This window comes from Clinocottus analis, unplaced genomic scaffold (genome assembly GCF_023055335.1).
Source record: "Clinocottus analis isolate CAN_PGR_092001 unplaced genomic scaffold, fCliAna1.0.p SCAF_11, whole genome shotgun sequence".
In the NCBI taxonomy this organism is placed as follows: Eukaryota; Metazoa; Chordata; class Actinopteri; order Perciformes; family Cottidae; genus Clinocottus; species Clinocottus analis.
The window spans coordinates 2,032,687-2,049,356 of record NW_027175832.1 but is presented as its reverse complement, the minus strand read 5'-3'; the positions used below and the strand labels follow the sequence as shown (position 1 = coordinate 2,049,356).

Genomic DNA, 16,670 nt, shown 5'->3' with positions numbered 1-16,670 from the left:
TCATTGGTCCGCAGCGTTGGGATCCTAACTCACTTTGTGACCTCCTTCACCCCCCCCTCTCTCTTAATTCCCCCCCACGGGCCTGCTCCACGTCATTAATCTCTGTCAATCAATACTTCGATCCGGTTTATCACTAAGCGCATAAATGCAAAACCATACAGTCCGTGGGAAAACAAAGTTTATCTGTAAGGAACTCCTGCATCCGGATACTGATACTGACTGTATTTTACACACATTTACGTCAGACCATCACCTGCCTGATGGTCGCGCGTGTACATGTGCACGCGAGCTGCATGCGCGCACACGCCCATATACAAACGTCTGAATTTGAAATACAACTTCTAAAAACATAAAATAAAATAAATATCCTAGTCAGTTTATAACTGAGTCATTGGTTGTGAGACAAGGTGATTTCAACGGACGTTTTTTTTTTTTTTTTCATAGGAAGACTTTTTAAAAAGAACTCGTGCCCGCCCCACATTTTAAATATAGGCGCGCTCCCATCTCTCCGGCGCGCGGCTCAGCCTGCTCTTAGTGGAAGCGCTGTTGGACCAGAGATGAGATTCAGCCCTGGAGAGCTCCCGACCACATGCACGCATAACGCGCTGCGGCGCCGCGGAGACGCTCGCTTCTGCACCTTCCTCTGAACATCAGAACTTATCGGCACCGAAACCGAATTGATCGGAGAGTTTTTTTTTGGGATCGATGGATCGGCGTTCACACGGTTTGGTCATTGTATCTCTCCGGCAGGGCTACAGGGAGCGCGTCTCCGCGTGAGACGTGAGAGACCGCGGAGCGAGGAGGTATAGAGGTAGAGGCAGGTGGGAGGAGGGGAGGGGGGGAGGGTGTGGGACAAGGGGGAACACATATCCTTCCAGCAATGGAGCTCACCATGGAGAACCTTCACAGCGTCTCCTCGCACCCCCAGGTGGGAGACCTCATGGGCTCCCCGCACGGCCGACCGTCGCCGTCTCCCCGGAATCTCGTCTCGCATGCTCCCGGCGCGCGGTCAGCCATGGTCTCCGGCATGGCCTCGCTCATGGAGGGCTCCGGCGGGGACTACCGGACAGACCCGTCGCTGTCCGGACACCTGCACCCGTCCATCAGCATGTGCGAGACCGGGATGAGCCTTAGCAACACCTACACCACGCTGACCCCTCTGCAGCATCTACCTCCAATATCCACCGTCTCGGATAAGTTTCACCACCCGCACTCGCACCACCACGTCGCCGCCCATCAACGACTCTCCACCGGGAACGTCAGCGGCAGCTTCACGCTGATGCGGGACGACCACCGAGGGCTCGCCTCCATGGGCAACCTGTACGGCCACTACCCCAAAGAGATGTCCGTGTCCGGCATGGGCCACAGCTCGCTCTCCCCGCTGTCCAGCGGGCTGAGTTCTTTGCACAACTCCCAGCAGCCGCTGTCAGCCTACGGTCCGAGCGCACACCTCTCCACCGAGGGCAAGATGCTCTCTCCGGTGTCGGGGTTCGAGTCCCACGCCTCCATGCTGTCCCGGAGTGACCAAGAGCACCTGGCGAGGAGTTTAGGGGGCCACGGCCACGGGATGATCTCCAACCTCAACGGCATGCACCACCACCCGCACAGTCACCTCCACTCGCAGGCGAACGGCGCGGTGATGCTGGGGGAGCGAGAGAGGCACGGTCACGGAGCCGGGCAGGCGGGATCCGGCATGCAGGGGGAAGAGATCAACACAAAGGAGGTGGCTCAGCGGATAACGGCCGAGTTAAAGCGGTACTCCATCCCTCAGGCCATATTCGCCCAGAGGATCTTGAGCCGGTCGCAGGGAACCCTCTCAGACCTGCTGCGCAACCCCAAACCCTGGAGTAAGCTCAAGTCAGGCCGGGAGACCTTCAGGAGGATGTGGAAGTGGCTGCAGGAGCCCGAGTTTCAACGGATGTCTGCTCTCCGGCTGGCCGGTAAGATGGGTCACCGTCCCTTTTATTAATAGTATTATTATTCCACAATAATAACGGATCCATTTGGAGTGACAGGCCGGAAACCTTCCGTCGGTTTTGTTTATCAAAGCTGTTTGTCATCAGGCCCAGTGAACGCAGGCCTGAAGGATTCAGCACCACGGGCAGTTCACCCCGTTAAAACAGAGCAGCTTCTCCACTAAAATTAAACCTTTATTATTTTAAATTAAACACATATAAATTGTAGAATAATAATGTATTTGTAACTCTATAAATACCAAATACTTTAATGGTTGTTTTGGGCGTAAACATTCGCGTTCACGCGGGCTTTTTTGTACATTTGCAGGTCTATATTTTTTTTGATCGGCTCAAAGCAAATCGCCATTGATTCACAATAAACCTCGAAATAGTTTCCCTCCCACGACGCCTTTTTTCTCCCTCTCTCTCTCTGTCCAACTACAAACACACAGCGGTGGTGGGGTTACATGGGCCAACTAGTTGCGCGGGAGAAGCAGGGTGACCCCAGGTTGCCTGATCAATACGCCAGTTCCCACTCTCCTTTTAAAATGTGGCACACAGATCAATACCCGTATCGGAGCTGAAAGACGCTATAACCACATGCACGTCTCTCTGGCCGTGTAAAAGCTCTAAATTTAGACCATATATAGACAGGTATGATGGCTGGTGTGATGCAGGAGACAGCCGCTTCTTCCACTTCTGTCATCCTGATTTAATTGGATTAAATCTGTAAAACACTGATCATCCAGGACACAATTCCTATAATAACAAATGTACACAAATAAAACCTTAAAAACGCAGATTATAGCCGCTATACTGAAAAGCAGGTCCCACAAAATCAAGGAAACAATGAGCTAAAACTGTTCAGATGAAATATTGATTGCAATTGGGATGGCGAGTGCTAACAGAGACCAGTAGAGAAGAACATAGAGACTATACGGATTATTCTGAATATGAGAATAATAATAATTGAGAATACTGCCCTATTTCACCTGCATGGGAGCAACCATGTGATTCTTCCACTGTTGGTTTTCATAACTCAGAAGATATCCATCCAATATCCTCACCACAGTGACGTGAATCACAGTTACACTGTTGATATGATTCTTTTCCAAATTATAATCCATCACAGTTCATGGACAACAACATTATATTTAACAGAATAAAGTGTCTTTACATGAGTGAGGAAGTATTCTTATGTTTTAAAACATTGAATCAGAGGGGTTTTAACCTGAGATAGATAGATAGATAGATAGATAGATAGATAGATAGATAGATAGATAGATAGATAGATAGATAGATAGATAGATAGATAGATAGATAGATAGATAGATAGATAGATAGATAGATAGATAGATAGATAGATAGATGAGGATTAGGAGCTGAGGCTGTGAGTGTCATTAATAGTGTAGCTCTGTCCTCTCCGTGTTTGCCTGGCTTTGCACATAGGAGATCAATAAGGCCGTTTCCCCCTTCCAACCCCCTCCTCTCCCACTCCCTTGTGTTCTCTCTCTCTTTCTCTCTCTCTCTCTCTCCTTGCAGCATATGGCAATAATATCACTAATATTTCACTGGTTAACGTGGCAACAGGCTTCAGGAGACCAGCGCCGCAGAACAAAAACAAAAAACAAAAACAAATGATCCTCGTTTCATACAGCTGTTTCATAAAGTCCAACAATGCACACAGCCATTTTCCACTGCCTCTGCTCTCTCACCAGACCCATCCTGTAATGCCCATCAAACTTGCTCGTGGCATGAAAGATTAATATCAATCTGTGGTTTCTCGTATTTCCTGAAGAATCCGAACGGACTAAATTGGACGTATACAAAACTTCTTTCAGCTCGACTTAAGAGCAAAAGCGAGGAAAAAGCAAAACTGACATGTGAAAAAGAGCGGGCAGATGCCATTGATTGAGCTAAGGCAGGATGGTTTGGTCTTTGTGTGAACAGCCAGATAGAGGCAGGATAGGGAAAGGATCAATACCAACCTTAATAATTGATAAGTATAAGGGAGACGAAGGGGAGAGGGGAAGAAAGAGAGGAGCAGAGCGCGGCGGTGTTAGAGAGCTTGTAACAGCATCTTCTGGGGAAGCAAAGTCAAATCTGTGGTTAACAGCTGAGGACCACACACCCAAACAACACGGCACAGCGCGTGTAAGTGGGCTTGAAGGATCCTGTTTACACCCCTCAAACATGCCGCGATGCACCAGCAGCACTGATCTGACACGGACGAGCATGGCGGAGGCTTCCAGTGAATCAGAAACATCACATTCATGAGGAAGCAGAAGCCCGACGCACAATATGAAACACAAAGAAGTGCAGTTTGTGTGGTGGGATCAGGGAGGCTGGCGTCTGAAACACTAGCGGGCCGCAGCTGAGAGCTTCTTACAGTAGACAAAGAGCAGCGGAGCGTCCAGTTGCCCATCGAGTCGTCGTAATGAGTGCTTTCTGCTCCTGTCAGCGAATCTTCAAAGCAATCCAAGGTTGTGATGTCATTTGATTTTAAAGGTTGCGATGCTTTATGGGGTTTGTAATGCGCCTTTATGGAGGCATGCGAGCACATTTCAACCAGTGTGTGTGTGTGTGTGTGTGCGTGTGTGTGAGTGCTTACACACGCACATGTGTGTGTGTATATGTGTGTGTGTGTGTGACTGGTTTATAGAGTGTGTCTGCACTATACATTGTTCAGGCTTATCTGACTCACTCTGAATCGGTATTGATTTCCTCTCCTCTGCTCTCTTCGACTCTCTCTCTCTCTCTCTCTCTCTCTCTCTCTCTCTCTCTCTCTCTCTCTCTCTCTCTCTCTCCCTCGCTGCCTTCCTCCTTCCTCCCCCTTCTTCCTCGTCTGGCTCTGTACCAGCATCAGCAAAAGCAGATCAGTTGCCTTTCCACCCTTATTTCATCTCTGCTCTCCGGTCATCTCTCTCTGTAACAGACAGAACTCACTTTGACCCACTGGAGACAAATATTTTGACACTCAGGATAGAAATGAGAGTGAATGCGTCTGAACCTCAGAATATATTAAAATATACTACAACGTAACGTAAAAATGCAAAACAACTGTACACCAAATACTTAAAATTACATTTCACGACATAAACTGATGACAATATATTAATGGCAGTTATGACAAAGGCCACATTATGTCTCATTATTTTAACTTCATCAAACTATAAGAAAAAAAAATGGTCGTGCATATGGATGCAGGGCTGCAACATTTATTAAAATGTTTCACTAAATGTTGAAACCTTGCATATTCTTGTGAACCCTCACATTCCTCCTGTTGAGTAAAAACGTCTTATGATAAATATGAATACAGAATAATGAAATAAGGCAGATCATAAGGTTGTTCATTTGAAGCATCTCCAAGCTGTAATTTAGTCATTTGGAGTCTTACTTTGGTAAAACTTCACTAATTGCCTCGTGCCAGTTTGATTAGTGTTAAAGGTGCTGATTAATCTGATGAGTCAGGATTCAATTAAAGTCTTTCACTTTTCAACGTCAACTTTGTTTACTTAATTAATCACACAGACACCAGCACGTGTACATTATTATCTCTGTAGCTGTGTGTGTGTGTGTGTGTGTGTGTGTGTGTGTGTGTGTGTGTGTGTGTGTGTGTGTGTGTGTGTGTGTGTGTGTGTGTGTGTGTGTGTGTGTGTGTGTGTGTGTGTGTGTAAAGGACGTAAATCTGAGTGTCGTTTTAGACCGTGTGCACATATTTCCCCATTTAGTCAATTTGGCAATTGACCGAAACAGACTCGTTTCTATTTAGTGAATTCTTCATGACGATGAAAAAAAAAGAAGATTTAGTTGAGTTAAAAACAGGTTTTCGGTGTAAAGTCCACAACTTCCAACACTATTCATAGTCCTTCAAATAGCAGCAGGTATTTCAGGCTCAACACTGTTCCGGTTCGGATCAAATAAAAGCTGAAAGGATGAAAACACATGCTGATAATAACAACAATAAATACACAATTCTTCCAGGACAATTAAAACAGTTAAAGAGACCTTGTTTGTGGCTTCACTCAGAACATGTAACATATGTCTATACAAGTTTCTAAGTCATTCTACATTTCTCTTAACTCGTTTTTTCCCCTCGTTTGCGTCGAGAAACTCGTTTTATTCTCTTCAGCAGCAAATGTTTGACGGAAACGGCGCAATTGGCAGTTTACTGTGAGATGTTTTGGAGGAGCTGAATAAAGTATCCCGTCCGGTTAGGGAACAGGGAGAGGCATTAAACACAGTTTATAGACTACAAGCCAATATCTGATAGGTTGTAAAGCGGCCGATCTCTCGCCTCAACAGGACAACACAAGCTTTACATCGACAAATAAACGAAAGCTTTCAAATAAGCCAATCCTAATCAATTGAGAGTATTTTTCTTCTTTTTTTAGGGCGGGTTTGGTTTCGCCGCTGCTGCTGTGTTAATAATGCCGGTGGGGCTGATGGCGTTTTTCCCTTTTACCCCCAGCAATGAATAGGCCTATAACATGATCAATACAATCAATAACCGTACATCTGAGAGGTGTGACAGAGAGTGATTGACGCCAAACTCTTTCTCGCCTGCAGTAGTCCGTCCAGGGCGGGAGAGGGCCCGTCTCAGCGGACACAAAGCCCGATCCCATCCGTCCGTCCAGGCGCCGACTAGCAGCAGCACGGTGCGGTTAGTTCACCGTCTGCCACCTCACGCCCCAACACACACACACACACACACACACACACACACACACACACACACACACACACACACACACACACACACACACACACACACACACACGCACACGCACACATGCTTCATTTTGTATTTATATTAGTGGGTCCATGATATCTTTGTCATTTTCCCCACATGGATGATAGATAGATGGCCTTTTGCATGTGACTCACACCTTATTGGTTTTCATCTCTTTTTTATTTGCACCTGCCAGAGCGAAGCTATGGGCATCCAATCTCATGTTACTCCTGCACATTTAACATTTGAAAAAAGCAGGAAGAGTGTCTTTACCCCAAAAGTCTGGAGGCATTGTCATTCAGCCGGTTACACAAATAGTCAAATGTGTTTCATAATGACTGAAGGAGTGCATTAAGAGCCCCCCTTCACTCCAAAAATGTCTTTTGTACTTGACTGTTTGAGCTTCACCGTGCAGAGAGATGCATGTTGTGCAGAGTTCGACCCTTTTCTCCTTCATTTGCCGAAGGGGTAACGTTTGTCTGTGTTCACCTGAGCCAATCGTGGGTCAATATGCAATTTATAAGTACACAAGTGTGACGTGGACACTTGAAGCCTCCGCCTAGAATCATAATTAAACCCTTGAAAATGAACAATATCATGCATATTCTGACTTTGGCTTTGAAGGGATGCAATTTTAAGAGTTTACAGACGGATAATTGTTGTTGTGTTTAAAGAAATGGACAGAATATCCAGTGTTTTTGTGAATGAGTCCACTCTTAGCTGCAGCTGGCCCTCAGACAAAAGACAACTGTCTACAGCTCTTCCCGTCTTCACAAGTGTCTTAACGTCGTCGAAGGTAACGTAGAAGCAGCAGCCACTTGATGATGGAGCGGAGCAGATCTTAAAGGCCCCGGTGATTTAATCTTTAAATCGGCGAGAGGTTGAGATTAAGCAAAGTACTTTTAGCATCATTGACACCAGGACGTATGAAAGAGACGACACAAGCGAGAGCCACTTGAGACTGCTGAGCGTCGCCACTTGTCTCTTCAGAAAAGCCCGTTTGGTAATGAGGCAGGTAAAGATAGCCTTAACGCTGTGTTCTCATCTCAAGAGAGGTGTTTTAATGAGCAGCTCCCTCTTTCCCTTCCCTGTGGTCCTATCCATTGCTGTGGAGGGCGATGTTTAGGGGTTTCATTTTAAATGGATCTATTGATTATCTGAAATATGTTTTGAGCAGGCCCACGCAGGCTTTGTGTTATTATAGCTCCTTGGTTCATGGGACGTCTCTCTCTCTCTCTCTCTCTCTCTCTCTCTCTCTCTCTCTCTCTCTCTCTCTCTCTCTCTCTCTCTCTCTGCAAGCCTCACAGTTCAGCTGATGGAGGAGAACCAGAGTGGTGTTGGCATTGTAAAATGGCCGGTAGCACGAGTTGTTCGAAAACAGGCATTACATATTAAATTATCACTATATTAGCACTAGCATTCAGTCATTACATTAGGGAGTATTGAGTTTGGTTTGAGACAGCACTTAGAGAGCCGCGAGGAGATTCTGGCATGGCTGGGCCTGAACCAATTGAATAAACGTTCCATGGAATGGTTCTGAAGTGAGGATCAATCAATATGGGGGCTATCAATCTGAGGGCAAATTAAAACAATTGAGAAAAACAACAAGAGGGAAACAAGTTGAAGAAGTCCAGGAGGCTCCAATGCAGGGAGAAGCAGGAAAACATCTTAATTATGCTTCGCTTGCAGTAACAAAGCATGAACAATGGCAAGCCAAACATGCACGCTCACACACACACACAGGCATGCATACACATGTGCACATTCTTATTGATCCCCCTACACACACACACACACACACACACACACACACACACACACACACACACACACACACACACACACACGCACGCACGCACACACAGTCAAATCTGTTTACTGCTGTTGTCTAAACCTGCTATAAAGTCATCAATCATTTGCATACATCACCTCCACACTGCAGCTTCTCCCCCTCACTCCCTCCTTGCATCCCCCTCACCCTTTCCTATATATTTCTCCCTTCCTCCCTCACACATGTGCACAAACACCCCCAAGTCTGGCATGAATATAATTCCTCACTTTGTTTCACGTAGTCTATTATGAAAGACATTCCTTTGTCCTCTCTCAGACTGCACGACTGCTTCTTTTCCGCCACAAACTCCTTTGTTCTTCCAGAGATAAACAATTTCTTCTCCATCTGTCTGTCACAAAGCGCGCTCCCGAGATATACTCCCCGATGCGAGGCAAGGCAGGCGCAACACACACACACGCGCGCGCGCACACACACACACACACACACACACACACACCTCGGTCTCGCGGATCGATGGCGATCGATCGGGTGGGGAAGGGAGCCCTGATTACTGGACCACGTGTTCAGGAGAAAACCGCGGAAAATCGATCATTGCAGCTTTTTAGGGCAGCAGAACAGAACAGACTCCCTTCAGTCTCCACAGCTACAGCCGCTTTACTGACGGTGCATCCAGGCAAGGCACTCCGCGTCTTGGTCAGCATTTCACATCACGCTCCTCCAGTTTCAGCACAGACACACAACGTAAACCAGACGTCTTTTTTTATTTATTTATTTTACCCACAATAACCTTTTTTTATTTTTATTTTTTTGGATCAAGATAATATAATAAATATACTTGCTCCCACGCAACATTTAAACTGTACAGCCTAAACTTTAAAGGGTGTTTTGCGTGTCGTGTTCTCATGTACAACCCACTTTAAATGTCTGATGACCGTTTCAAAGCCTTCTGTAGTTTTTGGATTGATTTCCTCTAAGCGCCGCTGCTTTCAGCTCATTTCACTGCACTTTAAAAAAATCAACTTGTAGAGATTTAAAACTTGCTCATAGAGAATCTATCCCGATGAACAATTAGGCTCATTCATGTTCGTTTTAAAAAAAATGTATTTACTTTATACATTTTAATTTACTTCCAACAGCAACAGGGAGAATAAAATATCCTTTGTGTTGCATTTAAGGGTAGAGAAGTTGATAAAAACATGTTTGTTGTTTCCTCTGTGCAAAAATAATTACTGTTTAACAACCGAGTCTCAAATCTCCGAGTCTCCTTGAACGCAACAACAAGAAGAGTTTTCAAAACTACTTATTGACTTATTGTCAAGAACACGAAGACAACTTAGCTTTCAAACAACATTTAGATCCTCAAGTTGGCTGTCGTGCCACAAAGAAACAAATGGAAAAAGCAAAAACTGCGTGAAAGGCAAGAAATCAATCTAAAAACTCTTAGTGTACTTCAGCAATTAGCAAGAATATAAGATATACAACATTTTAAAGGATGAAACTTGCAAAAGCCATTAAACGATCCCAAGGGTGGACCGGTTTTCCACTTGGAAGGATATATAGTTTACAGAATATCAGTTTGATTTGGTCTTTCACTCATAAGTGGTGATTCACTGACTCGTGGATTTCCTTCCTGCGTTTCCACTTTTCCATTCTCTGGTTTGCGGCCTCCTGTTCCCCTCCTTATGTTACATGTAACGTTAATATTAACTCCAAATGTCTTTCTTTGTCCTTCTATCAGACCGTCTTTATGAATATCTGCAGTTTCACGGGGAGCAAAACGCATTCGGCTGTAAACTTTAGACCTTTGTATTGCACAAATACATCGATGCACACCAACACCTGATCAGTTCATTTATAACCATTTTGGTTTCACCGTTTGTTTTGCTCTTTAGTCATTTTAATTGATAGTCTAACATTCTTCAGCATATCCCTGTATATCATACTTAGTTTTTTAAGGCCCCTCACCTCATCTTGTAGCCATATATTCTGTGTTATTTCAGTAAATTTAAATTGTTTGAATATTTCAACGGCAATGAAACTTCCTTCCTTTCCTTCTGTCCTCCCCCCTCGTTTCCTCGGCCCCTTCCCTTCCTCTCTCTCCAGCATGTAAACGTAAGGAGGAGGACCGAGGACGAGAGCGCAACCAGTTGCCAAAGAAGCAGCGACTGGTCTTCACCGACCTGCAGCGTCGCACCTTGGTAGCCATCTACAGAGAGAACCGCCGGCCCTCCAAGGAGATGCAGATCACCATCTCCCAGCAGCTGGGCCTGGAGCTCTCCACCGTCTCCAACTTCTTCATGAACGCACGCCGCCGCTGTACGGACCGCTGGGACACGGAGGAGCACAGTCACGGGGTGCACGGCCACGGCCACGTGCACACTCCTCACGGAAACAGCGGCAGCAACAACAACAACTCACCGATCCAACCCGGCACCTCCTCTGCCGCCACGTTCTCGACGGCCTGACGGCGGCGGGACGGACGGTGGAACAGACACTTGGAGGACGGAGAACGCTACAGGGTGTGTAGCTCCAGGACAATCATCTGATTCATCTGCTCAGAGTGCTGACGACGATGAGCAGATGAATCAGATCTTCTCAACGATCCGTGCGATTTCATTTTAATCTGAATGTTACTAATAGGGATTGACATGCATTTCAAATTGTGACTTTGTTTTCAAAACCAAAGATCTAGCAGCTCTGAGGGCTCTTAGTGCACCCACCTAACAAACCAAAGAAAATCCATCTACACTAAACTCCATGTGGGTCAGTGTTGAAGCCTTGAAAAGGGAGGGTTTCACTTGAGGAACCTCTGCTGGTTGTGAGGATGTAAACACACCAAAGATTCACTGGTGACAGGGAGCAGACGGCTGTAAGGCAGCCGCACGTCTTTGTCTTCTCACTCCTCGTTTCAGTACGAGACACTGAGGCTGATTGAGAGGTGCGTTTGTGTGTCAAGTGTCTGTGAAACGCTCCCGACAGGTCCTTTGACCCGTTAAGCACATACCACCCAGCCGCTCTGCATCACTGCAGGCCGTGTCTCTCCCGGGGTGCAAGTCTTCCGCAGTGATTCGGCCTGACTCCACGTCAGGATAACAGTGCCACCTGCTGTCCGTCTAATCCACCTCTAAACATGAGCGTGTGTGTCGACGGCCGCCGGCAACACACTTTAACCTGCAGTGCAGATTTCTATTAGGATGAAGACACCAAAAAAACCCCGTATAAGCAGATGTGTAGCCCTGCAAAACACCAAACAACCCGACAACGTACGATTACTCCCCCAAAACCCTTTGATACACATTTGAATGTTTGTTTCTTAAAACTGTCCGCACGGTCGTACGCCGCGCGGCCGCTCGAGAGGTTATTTTCAGGTTACAAAGGGAGAACAATCAAACAGGGGCGACACTCCCCGCGTTTTAAAAAAAAGTGTTGTGTTGCCCGAGTCTAGGGGGTGTAGAGGGAGGGAGGAGGGGGGTCTGCTCTGTTCTAGTGGCCAAACGCAGAGGTCAAATGTCACAATATAGGATCCTGAGTGCCAATGATGTTTGCCTCTTTATGATAATCAGAGAACAGGAGCGGCCCGCTCCGCCGCCGTGCGTCCGGCCTGCGTCATTACAAACCGTCGAGCTGCGAGCTGCGACACGGGCACGCCGCCTGCTCCATACCTCAGAACAAACATTGATGTGATCGACAAGAAACACAATGACTGTAAATAGTGTTTGATTTCATCTCTCTTTCTCTCTCTGTCTTATCTATTCTCTATGTATCTATACTCTCTTGCTACTCCCCCCCCTTGTTGTGTCTCTTTTCAGTTCCCCCTCCTTAACTACTGATGCGGGTATTAACAGTACTTATAGACACGTGGGTCTCTCTTTCGGGACCATCGTGCTATGCTGTGCTAAAACTTTATGTAAAGAAGCACCTTGTCGACAAAATGTAAAAAAAAACAACTTAAAAGATGAAAAAAAAGAAGAAGAATCAACGTAAACTGATCTTATGCACAGACGAGGAAGGAACGCCACACATGATGAACTGTGCATATTTGTGAATACCTGTGTGATGGAAGGCCCCTGACCTTTGACCTCTGAACTATGAGCCCTTTTGAACTGGACTGTCGCTGCATTCCTCTGGTAATGCTGTGTATGTGTTTGGTGACCATCTCTGTGTGTGTTTTTTTTCCTTCTTCTTCAATTTATTTGGTGGGCAAAGCCACTTGTTGTGTAGCATCTTCTAGCGGGAGATAATCATATTAGAGAGAAGACGCATACAGGAGGAGGAAGGGTGCAGCGGGAGCATCAGAGGCCCATCATCATCACAAAAAAAAAGTGACATTTCTCCAGCGTTTTGGGTTTCTGGTCGTGCACTAAAGCAGATTCCCTTGTTGGAGGAGGTCTCACTTACGATGTCTCAGAGTCCGAAAAAGGGAAAACTGTCACGTTTCAGTGCAGATATTTGAAGCTCAGACCCAGAAAGTGATGGGAACATATATATATATATATATATATATATATATATATATATATATATATATATATATATATATATATATATATATAAATATATGTGTGTGTGTGTGTGTGTGGCTACCTCACAGAATAGACTGTGACACAGCCATCAATACCAAAGATACTTCAAGCCTGCCGTGTTCACACTGGACCTGGGACGTGAGCACACGTGCAAACACTACACACATGCAAACACACACACACACACACACACACACACACACACACACACACACACACACTGATGTGCTTCTTAGTGCACATACACACACTTCCACAGAGCAGCCGTGCCGCATGGCAAATACACAGGAGGTGTTTGTTATGTGGGAAGAGTTGAGTGCCTTTTTCCTTCAACCAGGGGTTGGACTGCTCTGCACACACAGACACACACAAACACAAACACACACACAGTGTTTAGGGTGAAGGGGGGGCAACACAAGTGCGAGTCCCCATGACATAAAAACACACTTTTTTTTTCTTTTTCACTCCAAGAAGGAAAACATATATTATTCCACCGTCTGAGTTGTTGCACGCTGGTGGGACGACGTCCTCTCCGCGATACACACATGCACACACACTCCCACCAGAGATATTTTTGTGTAATTTGTAACTCGAGTGTATGTGTGTGTGTGTCTCTTGATTGTTTACAAAGCCCTCTAAACCCCTCCGCTCTCCCATTGGCTCGCATCTAAAAACTTTAACCTTCGTATCAATGCAACTGGTGATCAATCAGTACAGAAACGATGAGACCGATCAGCTCCAAACAGACACACGAAGCCCACCAGTCACCCCTCCACCCACCCCCACCCTCCTCCACCCATCAAACCCTTTGCTGGTCCCTCCGTCCAGGGTAGCATCACAACGAGGCATGTGTAGACAATTCATCTTGATATACCTCAAATCTTTATTGTAAAGGTTAATGTAGTGAAACAATAATGACAATGTTTAGCTATGGGAGTGACATTAAAGTCACAGCAAAAATGATTGTTTTGTTTTTTAAAAGATTTATTTATGTTCATTTCATTAGCGTGTCCAGTAAAAGCCGTCCAATAGTTTCACATCTTCTTTGAGTTGATTAATTTATTGTTTGTAGGTTTGCACGTTGTCCTTTTTTTGGAGTTAGGAGAAACTCTAAAAGGAGGATTAAGAATAATTGATCAGGTAAGAAAGGATGTAAGATATGACGACGTAGCAGTAGAGGACAAAGAAATCCCTTGACATATGATTATGAATATATGTTAAGACGTAGAAATGGAGAAAAGTGGTCAAGATCGAGGTGAAAATGACACGTAAGAGATGCACTAATTTCTGTTTTGCATCACTTTTTGGCTTATTTTGTGTTTAATGATTGTTTCCAAAGTGTGTTCAAGTGATTTGCATATTAAAAAAAGAGAACCAACCAAAGCACCTCCGTCATTATGGTTGGGATGAGCGATTCTTTTATGCATGGATACTATATATGTGTATATAAACTGCAGGATGAATTGTACCTCTACAGGTGAAGAGGGGGAGAAACAGGGAAAAAAAACATTCTTTTTAGGTCTGTGTCTTATATGAAATATGTGTGTATTTGTTAAAAAGGAAGTGTGTATTTGTACATGTATCAGCTTCATCCGTGCGTCTGCTCTTCCCTTTGTGTGAAAATGGCCTCCACACCTCCATGTCTGTATCTGCCCTTTGTTTCAGGTGTGAGTGAGTTTCTCTGTTTGGTTCCTGTATTTCCTCTCATCCGTATTTAATCTAAATTTGATCCGCCTGTGTGTTTGTCTGCTTTAGTAGAAACTAGAAACATAAACAAACAGACAGCCGGGCAGCTGAAATGCGGGTTTCCTCCAGCGCGTCAAAATGGCGTCGTTTCCTTTTTCCTTTTCCGACAGACTTCAGAGCGCTCGGAAGACCCGGCGTCGATGTTCTCTCCCTCTTTCCCTTACCGATCAATCAGAACCAAGTGTCTTTGTGATGGTGGAAGACAATCAATTTCAAATAGAGCAGAGACACAAAAAAACAAAAAGAAGGAGAGAGAGAGAAAGAGAGTGATGGAGGAGGGCAGAGAAAATGACTGGACAGGAGAAATGGGAGGAGAGGAGGAAGGATGGCTCTCGGTGTATGTGTGTGTGGTCACCTTTGACCTCTGCAGAGTGACCTTTACAGTGGGGGCCGAGGCACCCGGGACCCTCCCCCCCGGCCACGATGGAGGTGTAGGTGTATGTGGTGGTGGTGGGGGGGGATTTGACTTGTTAAGTGGACGTCTAATCGAAGATTTTGATCAAATGCCTGCACACACGAACGTTACCCAGAGAGCCTTTCTTCTGATCTTCACCTCCCGGCGACACAGTGAGTCACGTTGGTCTGCCTTCAGCCTGTGGAGGGACACTCCAGTGATGACTGGGACGAATGATACGCCGAGTGAAAACCAGGAGGGTTGAATTGTGTGTTTAGACTAAAACAAATAAAGAAACAAGCGATTGGCTGACTTTGTTCATTTCTGTGTGGTGGCGTCTGACTGTGGAGCTCTGCTGCCACCTGGTGGTGTGAAAGAAGAGGACACGCCAGTCCAGGACATGTACAGCATGGGGAACATAGACAGGACTTTGGAAACACTGATGTACCTCACAATCAAAATATATATAAATTATATTTATTAATGTAGGTTTTTCTTTTTCATTGTATCAGTTAACCTTTCAGTTAAATATAATAATGACTTCATATAGTGTACTGTATACTATAATTGTTATATTGTCAGTTAGTAGACACAAATATATCAGCAAACTTGACCATTGTATGTATATATGTATATATATATATATATATATATATATATATATATATATATATATATATATATATATATATATATATATATACAAATATATAAATCACACAAGACACTGGATGTCGATCAAGTTGCCACAAGAATAGTATCACGTCAAGATGTTTTTCCTAAGATGTACTTACTTTTTTCTCCTCCAAGACATTTTGGAGCCGATGCAGCACCACCTCCAGTTTATGTAAATGTGTTCCTTCCTTTGTGTTTAAATGTGTTTACTTCCTTTGTGCTTTGCATGGAGGGAGAACACGCCAAACAGCACGATGAAAAATAAACTATATCTTATGTGAAAGTCACAAACAACGTACTCAAAACAGCTAAGAACCAATATGTAGTAAAGAATTGGGACATGACATTAATAATATCATATCATATCATCTGCTTTTGCCAATCAAGACAAACAAGAGTCAATCATGTGATTGGCTGTCCATTTACTCATTCATCCATTCATTCACTCATTCATTCAGTCTGAAGCAACAGACTCAACCCGGCTCTGTTCTGTTTGTCTTAATAAGGACTCTGATTAAAATAACACTCCGGACGGAATAAATCTTTCTTAGGATTTATACTTTAATTAAAATCTTATTTTTTTTAAAGGATTATAATAAACTGGTTTGTAAAAAAATAAATAATACTGAGTTTCACAAATATATTTTACCAACTCTAAATTGATTATAGCATCTTTGACTATTAATATATATATATATATATATATATATTTTATTTATTTAATTTTAAATTTTTAACGCATCATACATATATATATATATATATATATATATATATATATATATATATATATATATATATATAAAAAAATATAAAATATATATTATATATATATCAGCTATAATATATATAT

General features: G+C 44.3%; 1 protein-coding gene across 1 annotated transcript; it reads left to right on the top strand.

Annotated features, from left to right (window-relative positions):
- The first annotated feature begins 880 nt into the window (after nt 1-880).
- onecut3b (one cut homeobox 3b) lies at nt 881-10,944 on the top strand. The gene is made up of 2 exons (XM_068571247.1): nt 881-1,940; nt 10,583-10,944. Exons 1-2 carry the CDS (start codon nt 881-883, stop codon nt 10,942-10,944), a joined length of 1,422 nt encoding a protein of 473 aa, XP_068427348.1.
- The last annotated feature ends 5,726 nt before the right edge of the window (nt 10,945-16,670 follow it).